General features: G+C 42.0%; 14 protein-coding genes and 1 pseudogene across 14 annotated transcripts in view; all 15 read left to right on the plus strand.

Annotated features, from left to right (window-relative positions):
* Pcdha1 (protocadherin alpha 1) overlaps nt 1-19,087 on the plus strand; it is a 257,373-nt gene that overhangs the window by 65,636 nt on the left and 172,650 nt on the right. The gene's annotated exons all lie outside the window — the stretch shown is intronic.
* Nucleotides 1-19,087, plus strand: part of Pcdha2 (protocadherin alpha 2) — a 248,457-nt gene that overhangs the window by 56,716 nt on the left and 172,654 nt on the right. The gene's annotated exons all lie outside the window — the stretch shown is intronic.
* The window catches only part of Pcdha3 (protocadherin alpha 3), a 241,576-nt gene that overhangs the window by 49,833 nt on the left and 172,656 nt on the right, over nt 1-19,087 (plus strand). The window lies entirely within an intron of this gene.
* The window catches only part of Gm37013 (predicted gene, 37013), an 889,226-nt gene that overhangs the window by 43,273 nt on the left and 826,866 nt on the right, over nt 1-19,087 (plus strand). The gene's annotated exons all lie outside the window — the stretch shown is intronic.
* Pcdha4 (protocadherin alpha 4) overlaps nt 1-19,087 on the plus strand; it is a 234,969-nt gene that overhangs the window by 43,232 nt on the left and 172,650 nt on the right. The window lies entirely within an intron of this gene.
* The window catches only part of Pcdha5 (protocadherin alpha 5), a 227,388-nt gene that overhangs the window by 35,645 nt on the left and 172,656 nt on the right, over nt 1-19,087 (plus strand). The gene's annotated exons all lie outside the window — the stretch shown is intronic.
* Nucleotides 1-19,087, plus strand: part of Pcdha6 (protocadherin alpha 6) — a 221,273-nt gene that overhangs the window by 28,296 nt on the left and 173,890 nt on the right. The gene's annotated exons all lie outside the window — the stretch shown is intronic.
* Nucleotides 1-19,087, plus strand: part of Gm38666 (predicted gene, 38666) — an 874,243-nt gene that overhangs the window by 28,290 nt on the left and 826,866 nt on the right. The window lies entirely within an intron of this gene.
* Gm38667 (predicted gene, 38667) overlaps nt 1-19,087 on the plus strand; it is an 868,072-nt gene that overhangs the window by 22,119 nt on the left and 826,866 nt on the right. The window lies entirely within an intron of this gene.
* Nucleotides 1-19,087, plus strand: part of Pcdha7 (protocadherin alpha 7) — a 213,853-nt gene that overhangs the window by 22,110 nt on the left and 172,656 nt on the right. The gene's annotated exons all lie outside the window — the stretch shown is intronic.
* Nucleotides 1-19,087, plus strand: part of Pcdha8 (protocadherin alpha 8) — a 195,191-nt gene that overhangs the window by 3,454 nt on the left and 172,650 nt on the right. The gene's annotated exons all lie outside the window — the stretch shown is intronic.
* Pcdha9 (protocadherin alpha 9) overlaps nt 1,960-19,087 on the plus strand; it is a 189,778-nt gene continuing 172,650 nt past the window's right edge. Inside the window, exon 1 of the mRNA NM_138661.1 lies at nt 1,960-4,440. Coding sequence (NP_619602.1) covers nt 1,960-4,440 — 2,481 coding nt within the window. The remainder of the gene's footprint in view (nt 4,441-19,087) is intronic.
* Pcdha10 (protocadherin alpha 10) overlaps nt 9,400-19,087 on the plus strand; it is a 182,338-nt gene continuing 172,650 nt past the window's right edge. Inside the window, exon 1 of the mRNA NM_009961.1 lies at nt 9,400-11,781. Within this exon, the coding sequence (NP_034091.1) occupies nt 9,400-11,781 (2,382 nt within the window). The remainder of the gene's footprint in view (nt 11,782-19,087) is intronic.
* The window catches only part of Pcdha11 (protocadherin alpha 11), a 176,800-nt gene continuing 172,650 nt past the window's right edge, over nt 14,938-19,087 (plus strand). Inside the window, exon 1 of the mRNA NM_009960.1 lies at nt 14,938-17,331. Coding sequence (NP_034090.1) covers nt 14,938-17,331 — 2,394 coding nt within the window. The remainder of the gene's footprint in view (nt 17,332-19,087) is intronic.
* On the plus strand, nt 18,136-18,711 carry Gm18150 (predicted gene, 18150; annotated as a pseudogene).

Raw genomic sequence — 19,087 nt, forward strand, 5'->3', positions numbered from 1 at the left:
CTGTAAACCACACTGGCCTTGAACTCACAGATCTTCCTCCCTCTGCCTCCCAAGTGCTCTTCAGGGAACTTTCTTTCTTCAGAAAGTGAATTTTTCTATTAACTTTTTTCATGTTAGTGATTAAATTTTTGACATGTAAAGGCTTAATTCTTTAAATTCACTTGTAATTCATAGTCTGAGAATTACAAAAATGAACTTCCATGCAATATGTGAGAATTGATATTTCTTGCATTATTCTTCAGCACGAGCCTCTTCAGTATTTGTTCTTATGCGCTACACTTAACGTTTGGAGGCTGGAATTTGTGACTTTCAAATAGTTGTTTCTGTAAATTGTCCATTTAGTTTGAGCTATATTTTAATTTTCTCATTTTCATTTGACAAACTAAAACCCAGGAAGAAATGGAATAAAAGGAATGACAGGCATTTCATGTCTGGTTTCATAAGTCTAGCTTGGTTTGAGCAAGGTTGCTATGGAGGCATACACTGTCCCCTATGAGGCAAATCAACAAGGTGTGTTCTGTCACCAGTGTGTCATCAATTCCAGTCTTGCTTCCTGGGATTGCACTGTGTTCATGCTTCCTCGTGTGCTCGAAAGATATCTCATGGGTATTTCACAAGTTCTGAAATTCATTTATGACGACAGCCTATAAGCTGGGAATGAATTGCTATAAATGGCTAAATTACCGATTACATCAATGTAGAGAAGAAGAAGAAGAAGAAGAAGAAGGAGGAGGAGGAGGAGGAGGAGGAGGAGGAGGAGGAGGAGGAGGAGGAGGAGGAGGGATGCACTTTATAATACTGGGAACAAAGTCCTGAAACTACTAGTCCTCAGAGACTGAATTGTCTTGGATGCAAATGATACTGATCGCTTCCCTCGATCTATATACTACATAGTCAAATACTTAAACCTGCAGAGCCAGAGGCAGGAAGATCTCTGGGGGTAAGAGACTAGCCTGGTCTACAAAGCATTGGAAATCAGTCAAAGGTACATAGAAAGACTCTGTCTTACCACCCACCCCAGCCCCAACAAAGCAAGACAGAACAAAAAGCAAATACTTGAGCCGATCACCATCAGTACATGGACTGTGAAGAACAATTGCAAACAAACGTTTGAAAGTATAAGCCTGAATTCAAGGTAAGTTGGTTTGATGGGCATACATTTGGCAGCAGGAATTCAGAGACTACACAACTTTTGAAAAAATAGAAACAATGGTTTCTTGTAGCAAACCCTGAAAGCAGTAGTCATGAAATGTAATAGTAGAAAATGAGATTCTCTAGTCAATGTGTAATGTAATAAAATGAAACTTCTTTCATTGTTACTGATGTCCATTTTCTCAAATGCAAGAACCATCCCTTTCAGTCCATATACCACACATAGGTTAGCCACTGGAGTGTGATGATTTTCCAAAAGAAATATTTTTCCTGAGGAGCCAGACTTGGTCAGAGTGTTGTTAAAAAAAAATGTGTCCAACTGAATTGGTGTCTTGAAACTGCTGCCTAAATGAAATTTACTTAACCTTAAAACAATGCCAAAAATAATTGAATTGAGTATTATAATTTGAAAGGGCCCACTCCTGCTATGCAGTAAAAAACAAAAACAAAAACAAAAAAACCAGCCTTGACTCTTAAGGGCATGTCAAAATTTACCTAATAATTATCATGTGATCAAGAAAGAAATCACCTCTTGTGGTTTTTACATTTGAAGAAAAAGTTGCATATTAAATATTCACACATGCTAAAGAAATGTAATATAAGACATTGGGATAATAATCCACAGAAGCAAACCAAAGATGTGAATTAAAGAAAAAGTGCATTCATGCAATTATACTTACACATTTAGCCACTGGATGTCGCTGCCGTCCATGAAATGTATTGCTTTTAAGAACAAAGATATAGTTCGCTGTTTCTCAGGGGATAGGAAGTAGCTACGTTCGGAGATCTCGGCGTTTCGGTTAAAAAATGAGATTAGGAAATCGACCAGAAGATATTAGAACTTGTGTGCATCTCAGATGGCACATTCATGGACTTTTAAGACAAGAGAATGCTTCAGTGGTGATCTCCAAATGTCTGAGGCATGGAGCTTGGCGCCTGCTACTTTGGCTTCTGCTCCTTGCAACATGGGATGTAGGGAGCGGCCAGCTTCACTACTCTGTCCCAGAGGAGGCCAAACACGGCACCTTCGTGGGCCGCATCGCGCAGGACTTGGGGCTGGAGCTGGCTGAACTGGTGCCCCGCCTGTTCAGGGTGGTGTCCAAGGACCGCGGGGACCTTCTGGAGGTAAATCTTCAGAATGGCATTTTGTTTGTGAATTCTCGGATCGACCGGGAGGAGCTGTGCGGGCAGAACGCGGAGTGTAGCATCCACCTGGAGGTGATCGTGGACAGGCCGCTGCAGGTTTTCCACGTGGAGGTGGAGGTGAGGGACATTAATGACAACCCTCCGATATTCTCCGTAGCGGAACAAAAGATCTTGGTAGCTGAATCTAGACTGCTTGATTCTCGATTTCCACTAGAAGGCGCCTCTGATGCAGATGTTGGAGAGAACTCTATGCTTACTTACAAACTCAGTTCAAATGAGTTTTTTATCCTTGATATTGTAAACAAAAGAGGCAAAGGCAAATTTCCAGTGCTTGTTCTTCGAAAACTGATAGATCGAGAAGAAAATCCTCAGCTAAAGTTGCTACTGACAGCAACCGATGGAGGCAAACCTGAATTTACGGGATCGGTTTCTCTGTTGATCCAGGTGTTGGATGTTAATGACAATGCTCCTGTGTTTGACAGATCTGTTTACGAAGTTAAGATGTATGAGAATCAAGAGAATAAAACCTTAGTAATATGGCTGAATGCTACTGACTCAGATGAAGGAATAAACAAAGAAGTGGAGTATTCATTTAGCTCTTTAGCCTCATCGATTATAAGACAGAAATTTCTAATAAACGAAAAGACTGGAGAGATAAAAATAAACGGCGCTATTGACTTTGAGGAGAGTAACAATTATGAAATTCACGTGGATGCTACAGATAAAGGATACCCACCTATGGTTGCTCACTGCACCGTACTCGTGGAAATCTTGGATGAAAATGATAACGCACCGGAGATAGTCCTTACTTCTTTGTCTTTGCCGGTGAAAGAAGATGCTCCTTTGGGCTCTGTAATCGCCCTGATCAGCGTGTCAGACAAAGACTCTGGTGTCAATGGACAGGTGACCTGCTCCTTGACTAACCATGTCCCCTTCAAGTTGGTGTCCACCTTCAAGAATTACTATTCCCTCGTGCTGGACAGCGCCCTGGACCGAGAGACCACAGCTGACTATAAGGTGGTGGTGACAGCCCGCGACGGGGGCTCGCCCTCTCTGTGGGCCACGGCCAGCGTGTCCGTGGAGGTGGCTGACGTGAACGACAATGCTCCTGCATTCGCACATCCCGAATACACGGTGTTCGTGAAGGAGAACAACCCGCCTGGAGTGCACATCTTCACAGTATTGGCGGTGGATGCTGACGCACAGGAGAACGCGCTGGTGTCCTACTCGCTGGTGGAGCGGAGGGTGGGCGAGCGCTTGCTGTCGAGCTATGTGTCTGTGCACGCGGAGAGCGGCAAGGTGTTCGCGCTGCAGCCTCTGGACCATGAGGAGCTGGAGCTGCTGCAGTTCCAGGTGAGCGCGCGGGATGCTGGTGTGCCTGCCCTGGGCAGCAATGTGACTCTGCAGGTGTTTGTGCAGGATGAGAATGACAATCCGCCCACGCTGCTCGGACATCAGTCAGGTGGACCTGCTGGCGAATTTAGCCAGCTTGTTTCGCGGTCAGTGGGTGCGGGACACGTGGTGTCAAAGGTGCGCGCGGTGGATGCGGACTCCGGTTACAACGCGTGGCTGTCTTATGAGCTCCACCCAACTGTGGGCGCTCGCAGCCCTTTCCGTGTCGGTCTCTACACGGGTGAGATCAGCATGACCCGAGCCCTGGATGAATCTGATTTACCGCGCCAGCGCCTATTGGTGTTGGTGAAGGACCACGGCGAACCTATGTTGATCGCCACTGCCACCGTTTTGGTGTCCCTGGTGGAGAACGGCCAGGTGCCAAAAGCTTCTTCCCAGGGGTTGCCCAACTCCTCCCGCAGGGAGGCGTCGCTGATGGATGTCAATGTATACCTGATCATTGCCATTTGCGCAGTGTCCAGCCTGTTGGTGCTCACGCTGCTGCTATACACAGCCCTGCGCTGCTCAGCTGTGCCCATGCAGGCTGGGTGCGGGCTTGGGAAGCCCACTCTGGTGTGCTCAAGCGCTGTGGGGACCTGGTCATACTCACAGCAGAGACAGCAGCGAGTATGCTCAGGAGAGGGTCCGCCCAAAACCGACCTCATGGCTTTTAGCCCCAGTCTTACACCTTGCCCAGTGGCCGAAGTGGGAATGGAAAGTCATTCTGTTGGAGGAGACGTGCCCGGAAAGGTGGGCTATTACTTTTTACTCTCATCTTGCTTGATGAAATACATTTTCTGTCTCATTTTATTTTATGACAAATGTGTGTCCCAGATGTATTTTTTTTTGTCTGAGTACCACTATGCACAAGTATTTTTAACAATGCGTTGGAATATAGTTTATTCCAGCAATTGGTTTTAAGATGTCCATCTAGGCACTAGTGTGCAAACCTCTGCCTAAAACTTGTAATTTAAATATAAGCATTATGAACCCATAATCTTTCTCCAATAGAACTTGTGTTCAGGGTGCAGTAAGTTTTATTTTCATATGCTGTCTTCGTGTTACAAATATTTGTAAGCTCCGTGATTTACTTTTCAAGTTAAAATTTGATTTGATCCAATTGCATTAACAAATGCTGAACTTCTTTTCCCTTTTCCTTTTGGTGAGAATGTTTAGCATTTTATTCTGTCCCTCATGTATATCATAGAACAAGACTTTATATTCTCTAACTGCATTTGTTTTTACTGCAGCAAGGTAGACTGTCAGTTCAGTGGTAACGTTTTTTTTATTTTTTATTTTTTATTTTATTTATTTTATTTATTTTATTTGATTCCTTTTTGTATCAGTAGCACTGGTCCTTGTTTCAGTATGAATCACTCACTTTTAGAGGAAGATGTTTTATAGTTGTTGGCATAATTTTATTCAACAACCCTCACAATGGTCTCTTTTATTAGAAAAGCCTAGGCAACTTGTGGTATTCACGTATTAGCTCATTCCCTTTGAGAAAAGTGTTACGATGAGAGTGAAAAAAGTCCCTGAAATTTATTCTTAAAGACGTCATCGCTCCAGGGTTGGTGATGCACACTCTTAATCCCAGCATGCAGGAGACTGAGGCAAGAAGGTCTCTGCTCGGTCTACATAGCGAATTCCAGGACAGACAGAGCAAATAGTAAGCTCCTTTATTAAACAAAAACAGCATCCATCTTTCTTCATAATGGAAAGATGGCTCAGCAACACTTGCTGTTCTGGCAAAGAACCCAGGTTTAATCTGATGCTTTGTCCTGGCCTCTGTGGGTGCTAAGCATGCACTTGGTGCACATAATACATGAAGGCAAAATATTCAGACATAAAATAAAGAAATAAATAAATCTTTAAAAATAGAAAACAGCACCACCAACAAACGCTTTACCTTCTCGTGACATAAATTTCAAATGAAGTGTCTTCTACATGCCAGGCTAGCATTCTTTTTATTTCAAGAGATTAAAAATGCGCGTCTTAGTCTAAATTAATATTAAAATTGGAAAAGGAAACTCTAATATTCCCTTAGAATATTTTATACCGCTCTGCATGTGTGGTTTAGGTTAATAGTGTCTCTTGTTACCTTAAATGGAGTGGTGTTGGTTTATATAAAGACAGATATGCAAGCTAGTTAAGTTACATGGTGCGATGGCTGTTCTTTGTTATCAACTTGGCTACATCTGGAATTACCTAAAATTGGGTAGACTTGTTAGGGATTTTTTTTCTTAATTAAATCGTTTGAAGTGGGAAGACCCAATTTTAATCTGTATCCTTTGAGGTGGGAATATACATCTTTAATCTAGGACACTCCTTCTGGTGGTGGCCTTTATAAAGGACAGAGAATGAAGCCTTCTAGCTCTTTGCCTGCTTGCTCTGGCTCTCACTGGCAAGTCTATGCCTTCCATGACATTGTAGAATTCTACAGGATTCTGGCATACACTGAAGACCAACTGAGACATCCAGCCTTATTGCCTGAAGAAGTACTAGATTCTTGGATCTTCCATTGGTAGAGAGCCATTTATGTATTTACATATACGTTCTATTCTACAAATTCTGTTCCTCCAGAAAACCCCGATGAGACAAAACTACCCTATCAACCATACTTTACTGTAATTTTTCAAATTTATTCCAGAATCACCAAAGCAACTAATCCTTATCTGTCTTTTCAATTCTGATTTTTAGCAGTTATTTGTCCTTTCCCATTTACTATGAATTTTGTATTTAGTCCATGCTTCACAAATATACCCGAACAAAAGTTGACATAGTTAGGGAAGTTTGACAACAAAAAATTGTAACAAGAATACAAACACAATATTGCCTTCAATTGCTAGTGTTCCATAGCTGGTACAATGTCAAATCTTAAAGATTATTGATGAAAAAATGGGCATTAAATTAAAAATGTATTGGCCATTATATTAAATACTTATAAAATATACGCCTTAGATTTGAATTTCTCTCAAAAATTATTTTTCCCTTAGTTATAGCTCATGTTAATGATAATGTCTCAGTTATGATGTGCCTCATGCCACCAAATATACTAGTTTAAAGCAATATAATGCAAGTATTGTAATATCAAATTTAAGAGGTATTTTAACTTTCAAAGTGATGCAAGTTTTTATTTTATTTTATGTTTTTGAGACAGAGCTTCACAATAGCCCAGGGTGGCCTCAAAGTCACAGCAAGCTTCTTGCTCCAGTCTCTCAAGTGCCAGAATTACAAGCATGACCTATGGCTGTAGGCCTTAAAGAGAGAACCTCTGTGTCTCTGTTTCTCCCTGTCTTTTCTGTGTTTCTTCTCTCTCTCTCTCTCTCTCTCTCTCTCTCTCTCTCTCTCTCTCTCTCTTTCTCTCTCTCTCTTTCCTTGCCCATACATACACATATATGTCTCATAGATATATTTGATTTTATAATTATTTGATATTCCTAATATCAAACATGTAGACATACTGAGTTATTGTGCATTTCTCAAGTTGCCGACTATTATTTTTATTCATCATTTTCCTGTTAACTTTTGCAATGTCATCAGTGATTCAATTCAGAAAGATATATGGAGTATACAACCCAAAGAGACACAGCTAATAGCTTAGTTAAAATAAATATATAGCTTTTTTCTTAGGTTCCTTAGAATCTACCCTATGAAACTCAAGTTGTGTCTTTTACTTCTCTCATGCTCTCTTTCTCTCTACCTATCTACCTACCTATCTCTCCATCTGCCTATCTCTCCATCTACCTATCTCTCCACCTATCTATCTCTCTCCTCCTTTTGCCTGCTGAATGCAAGAGTCAGGGACATGCATCATCACATCTTGCTTGATAATATTTGAGATATATTACTAACACATAGATTTATTGTTATAATATAATTGTTAGTTGAATGAAAACCTTGGAACTTCAAGACATTAAAATCACATTTTATTTTTTATTTAAATAAAGTTTTTAGGTTAGTATTTAAGGTATTGGGATTTGCCATCCCTTCTTCTTATCCCTTCATCTGGCTGGTGTCCTCTCTGTCTTTGGTTTGTCTCCCTTTCTTTTGTCTTATTACATGTATTACAGTACCTGATCTATTTCCTACCTCTTTTAAGATCTCTTTATCCTCTCTCATGATACCCTAGCTAGTTTTGCAAATACCCTATATACACGAATTTTAAATCTAAAAATACATTTTATATGTACTTGATCAGTGAAGTAATTTTTCAATCCAAAAATAAGAATGGTTCTTCGTTTTAATATGGAGTTATGCCAAAAGACATTGGGTCATTTCAATCAAAAAATAGGAAATTAATTTTTTTCTCCATGATTCTCTTTTTCTGAATTTAGTCAACTCAATAGGCAGAACTTTCTCTTGTTCAACAGTGCAATATATTGTTTTAGGATTTATGTCTTTAGTCATAAAAACAATTACAGGTAATTGAAACTATATATCTTTGGTACAGATTTGTAGTCATTAAATCGCTATTTGTAAGAGTGTTCAAGTGAAAACTGAAATTCACATAAAAAAAACAAACCTGTTAACTTGCATATCATTTATAATAACTTTTTAGTGAGGAATATTTGAGTTTTTTCAATGACATAGTATTATTGGCAAGGTTCAGGTGTCAATTAATTGGTTCTATACAATTTTGAGAATGATTAAAAATTTTATTCTTTATAGTGATACTGATAAACTTCATTGCCATCTATAGGTTTTTATGTAAAATTTAATATATTTTTGTAGCTCAGATAAAAACAAGACAATAAAGTTGAGTGAATGAGACTTAAAATGAGGTTTATATCCTAGCCTCTTCACATTAATTTTTTAAAAAAAATAAGTACAGAGAAATGTAACTTGAACTGCTGATAATATTTTTGAATGAAGATTGATTATTTTTTCAAGTAAGTAACAAGTATAATTTACATTGAAGTGGAAATAACATTCACCCTGAGTATATTTAGCGACTCAACAAAAGCTTTAAAATGATATAGCCTTACAAATGTGCTCTAAATTTCCTACAGTTGTTGTTGAGTGAATTCATTAACATCAAAAAAATAATTATTTGGATAAAATAGTAAATGGCTTACTAGCATTGAATTGAGATTCCATTGTGTTGTAGTGGTAACAGAAAATCTGCATTTTGAATCATTCTCTTTAGGGCTAAATCAAATAATCAGAATAATTTAGTGTGTAAAATGATTTAGCAAAACACAATTATAGTCTTAGGAAGAGGTTGGCTATGAGGCATTCAAATATGTTACATTTCTTTAAAATCTCTTAAAAGCTGTATCGCTGCTACAAATGTATGTTGTCCATATTATTTTACATGATAATATAGTTTGTGTAGCAATATGTTCTTAGATGTCTATATAAAAGATGAAACTACTTCATGAACTATAACTCTAAGATAAAACAACCTCTAATTAGTTACTAGCTATTGAAATATGAACTAGTTAGAAGCTTTCAAAGAAAAGCACAAACAAATAAGTCATTCTGGAGCCTGATGAGCGAAGAGAGCAGAGCGCAATTGCACTTACACTTTGAGCCACAGGGTGCCGTTGTTCTCCAAGAAGAGCGCCAGCAGAAGAAAATCAGATCATCTGCAGACCGGAAAGAAGCTGGTCCCGAGCTTTAAAGACTACAAACAGCACTCATATTGTTAATATTATCTTAGAGCAAGAATATCGCTACTACTACTAAAAAATATTCAAAGAAAATATGTCCTGTGTCGCCATGAAATACTGCCATGAATCCTGGTGCCTGCTGCTCTCACTTTTGCTGTTCGCAATCTGGGAGCCTGGGAGTGGCCAGCTCCGCTACTCCGTCCCAGAGGAGGCCAAACACGGCACCTTCGTGGGCCGCATCGCGCAGGACCTGGGGCTGGAGCTGACGGAGCTGGTGCCCCGCCTGTTCAGGGTGGCGTCCAAGGACCGCGGGGACCTTCTGGAGGTAAATCTGCAGAATGGCATTTTGTTTGTGAATTCTCGGATCGACCGGGAGGAGCTGTGCGGGCGGAGCGCGGAGTGCAGCATCCACCTGGAGGTGATCGTGGACAGGCCGCTGCAGGTTTTCCACGTGGAGGTGGAGGTGAGGGATATTAATGACAACCCTCCCGTGTTTCCAACGACAGAAAAGAATCTCTTTGTTTCGGAATCGAGAGCTCTAGATCCTCATTTTTCACTAGAGGGCGCTTCGGATGCAGACATCGGAACTAATGCTCTTCTGACTTACAGACTGAGTCCCAGTGAATATTTCTCCCTGGAAGTACCAACCACAGATGAGTTGGTAAAACCACTCCAACTAGTGTTAAAGAAACCTTTAGACAGAGAGCGAGCTTCAGAGCTTCACTTAGTGGTTAAAGCCACGGATGGGGGCAAACCTGAGCTCACAGGCACCTTGGAGTTACATATTACAGTTCTAGATGCAAATGACAATGCGCCAGCATTCGACAGAGCAATCTATCGGGTGAAGCTGGTAGAAAATGCAAGAAATGGTACCGTGGTCATTAGACTTAATGCCTCGGATTTGGACGAAGGTTCAAATGGTCAAATTCTTTATTCCTTTGCAGCGGATGTTTCCCCTAAGACCGAAGCCACTTTTCATATAGATTCAGTCAGTGGAGAAATTAAAGTCAATGGAAAAATAGATTTTGAAGAAACTAATTTATGGAAGATTCAAGCAGAAGCAGTTGACAAAGGTAGTCCTCCAATGTTTGGTCACTGCACAATCTTAATTGAAGTCCTGGACATCAATGATAATGCTCCCAAGATAATAGTAACATCATTATCGCTCCCTGTTCAAGAGGACGCTCCAGTGGGGACAGTTATTGCCTTAATCAGTGTGATGGATCCTGACTCTACAGTCAACGGGCAAGTGACCTGCTCCCTGTCTCCTCATGTCCCCTTCAAGCTTGTGTCCACCTTCAAGAATTATTATTCCCTCGTGCTGGACAGTGCTTTGGATCGAGAGACAACAGCTGACTATAAAGTGGTGGTGACAGCCCGGGATGGGGGCTCTCCCGCGCTGTGGGCCACAGCCAGTGTGTCCGTGGAGGTGGCTGACGTGAACGACAATGCTCCTGCATTCGCACAGTCGGAATACACGGTGTTCGTGAAGGAGAACAACCCGCCTGGAGTGCACGTCTTCACAGTATTGGCGATGGACGCGGATGCGCAGGAGAATGCGCTGGTGTCCTACTCGCTGGTGGAGCGGAGGGTGGGCGAGCGCTTGCTGTCGAGCTATGTGTCTGTGCACGCGGAAAGCGGCAAGGTGTTCGCGCTGCAGCCTCTGGACCATGAGGAGCTGGAGCTGCTGCAGTTCCAGGTAACTGCGAAGGATGCTGGTGTGCCTGCCCTGGGCAGCAATGTGACTCTGCAGGTGTTTGTGCTGGATGAGAACGACAATGCACCCACCCTGCTGCCCCACGGAGCTGTCGGAGCTGGCGGGGCAGTGAGTGAGCTTGTGCCTAGGTCAGTGGGTTCAGGGCATGTAGTGGCGAAGGTGCGGGCAGTAGATGCGGACTCTGGTTACAATGCTTGGTTGTCATATGAGCTCCAGTTCAGAGCTGGCAGTGTGCGCAGTCCCTTCCGTGTGGGACTATACACGGGTGAGATCAGTATCACTCGCGCTCTGGATGAAGCAGATGCGCCGCGCCAACGCCTGTTGGTGTTGGTGAAGGACCATGGCGAGCCCGCGTTGACTGCCACAGCCACAGTGCTGGTTTCTCTGGTTGAGAGCAACCAGGCACCAAAGGCCTCTTCACGGGTGTTGGGTCCAGCAGCCTCTGAATCATCTGTAGTGGATGTCAACGTGTATTTGATCATCGCCATCTGTGCGGTGTCCAGTCTGTTGGTGCTCACACTGGTGTTGTACACTGCCCTGCGATGCTCTGCATTGCCCACTGAGGTCACCTGTGGACCCGGGAAACCCATGCTGGTATGTTCCAGCGCGGTGGGAAGCTGGTCTTACTCTCAGCAAAGGAGGCAGAGGGTGTGTTCAGGAGAGGGCCCACCGAAGACAGATCTCATGGCCTTCAGTCCCAGTGTTCCTCCTGGTTTGGGTTCTGGAGATAGTGGAGTCCAGCAAGAGATCTTTGAGAATGTAAGTACAAAAACCCTGAAGTACATTTCATGCCAGGTGATGTTACTGACGTAGTTTGTCAATTTATGATTGTTATCTTCGGCGTTAAATTTGTGTTGCTTTTCTTGAGACAGCTCATTTAAAGACTACTTGCCATCTTTGTCACTTCTCACCCTGGTCACCAGGGTTATTACTTAGTACTTCTTTCTTCTTGCTATGTATAACAATAGTACTGGCAGCAGTGCTAGCAAAAACCGAAATAGAATGACTATATGTTTTCTTTCAATTAAGCAAGTAGGCCAGGAAGAAGTCAAGGATCATAATAGGAAATACAAGGCATAGGCAGGGCTCAAACACGATTTTCAGCCCTCTGGCAATTCACTGTTCTGGTAGTTAAACTGTTAGAACAGGTGCCCTTTGCTTTCATTATATCCGTGTATCTGAAAGTATTATAGTATTATTTAAATTTTAATTTGATTTGAATTCTTAATTTATTATAAACAATGAAATGATTGGTTAGGGTTGGAGATGGGCATGCTTGAAGCACTTTATTCTCTATGTAATTTTATACTCAGTAGCATGTTTTGTGAGCTGACTGTTGAAGTGGGCAGAGTTATAGGGTTGCTTTTTGAGGCGATCTTACTATTCTGTTATTAGTTACATCTTCCTTCCTTCCTTCCTTCCTTCCTTCCTTCCTTCCTTCCTTCCTTCCTCCTTTCCTCCCCCCCCCTCTCTCTTATTTCCTTGTTTGTTTCTCTTGCTTTTGCTGTTTTCATTTTTTGGAGACAGGGTTTCTTTGTGCAGCTTTGGCTATCCTAGAAATTGCTCCATAGACCAGGCTGGCCTCAAACTCAGAGACCTTCTTTCCTCTGTCTCTTGAGCCACCATCTCTTGGCTCCATCACTCCCCCAAAGCAGGTTATTGCTATTTTTGACTGAAAAGCTTGTGTCCATTAACCACATGTTTGAGAATAATAGCTGTGTTCATTTGAATAAGCCACAATACACCAGAGCAGAGTCAACATCCCTGAGTAGATCCTGTACTTTTCCTAACATAGTGCTCGGAAAGTGAATTTATAATCTGATTTTGAGAATATTTCCCGAGGTTCCAAGAATGGTTTCAAAATTCATTTCTGTGGTTTCCATTTTCAAGAAAGAATAACACAAGAACTACTCAATAATACTGGCTAAGAGGACATAAAACTTTGCATTTTAATATATAATTAGTGAGACACACCGGTAGGATTTATATATAGTCAAACTGATTTAGTAACCGTTGAACATGAAGTCCATGAATTCATCAATCAATTTTTACAAAATCAGTATTAACAATGATTTTGATGAGATTTCTTGAGATTAGTCTGCAGCTGGATGTTGCGCCCATTAAGGTTAGAGAGAGCATAATATCTTTTCTAGGAATAATTCAGATATAGATACTGGAACTATTTCAGATATAGATCACTGAACTAAAATATGGGATATTGAGTCACACTCTTTACCAACTTTTGACTTGGTATTTACCCAGGACCACTTTCATATATCCAAAACTATGTATTATTGGAAACAAACACTTAGGTTAGAATATGATTTTAACTCACATTTGTGACATCATCACCTCTCCTCTCATGGGTAGAGTTTTTCATATTTGTTTTTTACATTTTGCATCTCAAACCTTTTTTCTTGTGACAATGTAGTTGGAGAATCCCATTTCCTTTTGTTCAATATAAATCTGATACACTTCGCATATTGTGTCCAGCTTACTGTTATTTTACGTATTGAATTTGAATTGACTACCCATGATTGCATTGTTTTACAGGTACATAATAGAACCCACTGTTCTTAGAGGTGACCGATCCCTTTCTTTATTTTTTAAATCATAGTTTCTGACATTTTTCATATGTTATTGTAATACCTGTAGGTTGCAGAACCCTCAAAACCATTTAACACTGAGGTAAGAGTATTACTTGATTTAAAAAGCTGCCTTTGTTGTCTTATCAATGATCATACAAGTAAAATATCATGGTATCATTACTGACAGTAGAATTTGTGTGAGAAATCATATATGTCAAAGGCAGAGTTCATCTAGATCAACAGGGTTTTCCTTCATGAATTCTGTTTCAAATGATAAAGTGTGAAAACATTGTTTTCTTATTCTGCAGTGGACACAAACTCAGTAATTTATTACAAGAAACCAATGTCATGTAAACTAGAATCAAGAATCAGAACGGAAGAAAATAAGGATGATGTTGCTGATAATGGCATGTATATATTAATAAGAGGAACAGAGATAACTTGGAAAGTTTCACTACAAAGAGATGATGAATGTTTGATGTGGTTATGTGTTAACTCTGATTTGATCATTACATGCATCAGTAGATACATGCATCCGCACATAGCTTGCACCTCATAAATTTGTTCAAGAAAATTTATTTTTTTTAAATATAAGAGAATGCAAACCTACATAGCTAAGGGCATAGTGTACAGAACACTGTTATTTTGGAACTTCAAGGGCTACCAACTGTAGACTCAAACAAAACTCCAAACCACAAACAGCAACAGCAAACTAGGTTCAACTGATGGGACAGCTATTGAGTTCCCTGACAGCATAAGCAATAAAGGAGACTGTAATTATAACAATTCAAATCTGATAATATTTTATATAATAAATAAGATGTTAGGAAACTGTTTAACTCTAGTTTTTTCAAGTTTACCTAAAGAAACGAGCCTTCTTTTTCAAGTGTTTAGATAAAAGAATAATTTTGTAGATGTAAGTTAAACAAGAATTTAATATGATGCTGTTCAATAAAAAGTACCACCTTCACACATGTGGTGTGTACCTCCTTCAGTGTGGCTTAAAATCAGAATGGTCAATAAATGTGCATTTTGGAATTATTTTGGGCAAAATATACAAAATGTGAAATTCTCCAGTGGTGGATGTACACGAGTACTCACAATTTCAGGCACAAGGTGTCGCTCTTTACTTGGTGGAAAGAGTTCATTCATGGATTGGTTCGAAGAGTCTAGCGCTCCTCATACAAAACCCGACTCCGTCATTCTGAGTGCTGCTTATAAAGGGATCCTTTGAAAATTCACGAGAATCAAGCGTGATTTCAATCTGAAGACAAGCATCTGATACAATCAGCGAAGAGAGACATTTTGGAGGCCGATTTCATATGCAATGTTAAGTTTTCAGAGAAGGGGATCCTGCACTCTGCCACCGCTGCGCTGGCTTCTTCTCCTCGCTGCCTGGGAGGCAGGGAGCGGCCAGCTCCACTACTCTATCCCAGAGGAGGCCAAACACGGCACCTTCGTGGGCCGCATCGCGCAGGACCTGGGGCTGGAGCTGACGGAGCTGGTGCCCCGCCTGTTCAGGGTGGCGTCCAAGGACCGCGGGGACCTTCTGGAGGTAAATCTGCAGAATGGCATTTTGTTTGTGAATTCTCGGATCGACCGGGAGGAGCTGTGCGGGCGGAGCGCGGAGTGCAGCATCCACCTGGAGGTGATCGTGGACAGGCCGCTGCAGGTTTTCCACGTGGAGGTGGAGGTGAGGGACATTAATGACAACCCGCCAGTGTTTCCTCTTAGAGAACAAAGGCTGCTTATTTCTGAATCCAAGCAACCAGACTCGCGTTTTCCGCTAGAGGGAGCGTCTGATGCGGACATAGGAGAGAACGCTGTATTGGTCTACAGATTAAGTCAAAACGAGTATTTTTCTTTAGAACCACCAATCAATAGTAAGCAAACTAAAAGACCGTCACTTATATTAAAGAAGGTTCTAGATCGGGAGAAAACCCCGGAACTTAATTTGCTATTAACAGCCACAGATGGGGGAAAACCGGAGCTCACGGGTACAGTTCAGCTTTGGGTTCGTGTCTTAGATGTTAACGACAATGATCCAGTGTTCGATCATTTAGAATACAAGGTAAGAATAATGGAAAATGCTGCTAAAGAAACTCTTGTCATAACGTTGAACGCCACGGATCTAGACGAAGGTGCAAACGGGCAACTGGTATACTCTTTGATGTCCATTAAGCCCACTGGGAGGCATTTATTTACCCTAGATGAAAAAAATGGAGAATTGAGGGTCAACGGGACTTTAGATTATGAAGAGAACAAATTGTATGAAATAGAAGTGCTGGCCACGGATAAAGGAACACCTCCAATGGTAGGTCACTGTGTAGTCTTGGTAGAAATCTTAGACACCAATGACAACTCCCCTGAAGTGACATTAACTTCGCTGTCCCTCCCAGTAAGAGAGGATGCCCAGCCAAATACAGTCATTGCTTTAATTAGCGTATCCGACCTTGATTCTGGAATCAATGGCCAAGTGACCTGCTCTCTTACACCCAATGTCCCCTTCAAGATTGTATCCACCTTTAAAAATTATTATTCTCTGGTACTGGATAGCAGTCTGGACCGCGAGAGAGTGTCAACTTATGATTTGGTTGTGATAGCGCGGGACGGGGGCTCGCCTTCACTGTCTGCCACTGTCAGCGTGTCCGTGGAAGTGGCTGACGTGAACGACAATGCTCCAGTGTTCGCGCAGCCTGAATACACGGTGTTCGTGAAGGAGAACAACCCGCCTGGAGCGCACATCTTTACAGTGTCAGCGATGGATGCGGATGCGCAGGAGAACGCGCTGGTGTCCTACTCGCTGGTGGAGCGGAGGGTGGGCGAGCGCTTGCTGTCGAGCTATGTGTCTGTGCACGCGGAGAGCGGCAAGGTGTTCGCGCTGCAGCCTCTGGACCATGAGGAGCTGGAGCTGCTGCAGTTCCAGGTGAGCGCGCGGGATGCTGGTGTGCCTGCCCTGGGCAGCAATGTGACTCTGCAGGTGTTTGTGCTGGATGAGAATGACAATGCGCCCACGCTGCTGCCTCATGGAGCTGTTGGAGCTGGTGGGGCAGTGAGCGAGCTTGTGTCTCGGTCGGTGGGATCGGGCCATGTAGTCACCAAGGTGCGGGCAGTGGATGCCGACTCTGGTTACAATGCTTGGCTGTCATATGAAGTACAGTTGGGAACAGGTGGCGTACGCAGCCCCTTCCGCGTGGGTCTGTACACGGGTGAGATCAGCACGACGCGTGCCTTGGATGAGGTGGACTCTCCTCGGCAGACTCTATTGGTGCTGGTGAAGGACCATGGTGAGCCAGCACTGACAGCCACTGCAACTGTTTTAGTGTCTCTTGTGGAAAGCGGCCAAGCTCCAAAGTCCTTTTCACAGGCATCAGGTCGTGCTTCAGCCCCGGAGGCATCGCTGGTGGATGTCAACGTGTATTTGATTATCGCCATCTGCGCAGTGTCCAGCCTGTTGGTACTCACGCTGCTGCTGTATACAGCGCTGCGCTGCTCAGCATTGCCTATGGTCAATGAGGCCACTGGGGGGCCTGGAAAGCCCATGCTGGTGTGCTCCAGCGAGGTGGGGAGCTGGTCCTACTCACAGCAGAGGCGGCAGAGGGTGTGCTCTGGGGAAGTTCTTCCCAAGACCGACCTCATGGCATTTAGCCCCAGCCTACCTCCCAACCTGGGTAGAGATGAAAGGGAAAGACAGGAGTCAGAGTCAAGTCACCCTGGACAGGTGAGTTTTCTACAAATCCCACTTTTCAGGTAAATGCCTATAAAATTACTTAGAATTCAGTTTTAAGGGAAACGTTTAAAATGAATACATTTTGAGTGCTGTTTCAAGGAACAACGACCGTTAGCAAAATGCCAGACATGCATAGACCCAGCCTTTAAATCAGATAATAGAGTTCTCTAGCTAATAAGTGCCCCATTTGTTTCAAGTTTTGGTTATAAAATGATAGAAGTCAACATAGTGGAAATAACCACTGTTTTACTTCAGCGAAGTCACAGCACTTCATTTCTAATACTCAGTGAAGTGGACAACCATGGCAGGCTATTTAGATTTGCTTGAGTTGGTCTGTTTACGGTCCTTTGCTTTGATATTTTCATATTCTTTTATCAGTTGCTTTAAAAAATGTTTGTATCAAAGATGGAACCTTTGTTTCCAGCTCTGAATTGATTTACTGCCCTGTACATCGCTAAATATCCTCTACTACCATGGTAAAAATCATCTTCAATTTACTTGGAGACAGAAGTTCAGTCTTATATTCTGAAACAATATAAAAGAATATTTCCAGTACTGACTCTTGAGAGAAAATGTCAGGATTTCCTTTATTGTTAACAGTCATTGTTGCCAGTAAACCAGAGCTAAGAGGATCTACTCAGATTCAAACAACCATCTGAGCAGTAGTGGTGCACACCTTTAATCTCAGCACTCAGTAGGCAAAGGCAGGCAGATCTCTAAGTTCCAGGACAGCCAAGGCTAAACAGAGAAACCCTGTCTCAAACAACTAAAACCAAAACCAAAACAAAAAAAGCTATCCTGGATGTGAATGAAAATGCAGCCAAGTTTGATAAATCCTCTTATAAAGCAGACTTCCTTGAAAATGTTCAAAACCACACCTCCGTAATTCAACTAAATGCTTCTGATGTAGCTGAAGGACTGAATAGAGAAATATCCTGTGGGTTGAGAATGATTCAGCTTACTAGTGAGAACTTTAAGCTTTACAAAAGCTTAAAATTTACCAGACACAGGTAAATTTAGAATTGGTGGGAAACTAGATGTTGAAGAGAATAGGGCTTATGAAATTCCAGTCAACGCAATTGATAAAGGAGTTCGTTCTGTGGTAGGTGACAGCACGGACAGAGTGAAAGTTCTGGTCGTGAATGGCAACGTCTGTGCTAGAAGATGTTCAGGTGGGAACGGTAATTGCTCTGATCCGTGTGTCCGGTGCCAAGAGTCTCTCAGATACCTATGCCCTTTCAAGCTGCTGTCCACTCTCAAGAATTACTATTTACTAAGTCTGGACAGTGTTCTGGACCAGGAGACTATGATGTGGGAATGGCAGCACGGGATTTGGGTTTTCCCACACTCTATTCTAATCCTTCTGTTAACATCTTAACGTGAGATTATCTTAACTGTCAGGTGATAATATCTATGGTGCAGATACAACTATCATTTACATCTCCCTAACGAGAAAACCTGACACTGAAGTCACAGAGGTCGTGTGACCCGTTTAAACCTAGTTTTGGAGGATTCCAACCTCATTGTGGTATATTGATCTTCTGCCCGTATTTGCTGAATTCTTTGCATTGCAACTTACATTTTAAAATTTCTTTCCGCAAAAATATACAGAACTTGTTTTTGACCAGAGAGCAAAACTTCCTATCCTCCAACCTGATGTTAAAGGCTTTAAATTTTTCTAGATTTTACCCACTCTTTCATAAACCTTCGTTTTAGGACCAGGAATATATTACATGTTCAATCATTA

The sequence above is a fragment of the Mus musculus genome, chromosome 18 (assembly GCF_000001635.26).
Source record: "Mus musculus strain C57BL/6J chromosome 18, GRCm38.p6 C57BL/6J".
Classification (NCBI taxonomy): Eukaryota; Metazoa; Chordata; class Mammalia; order Rodentia; family Muridae; genus Mus; species Mus musculus.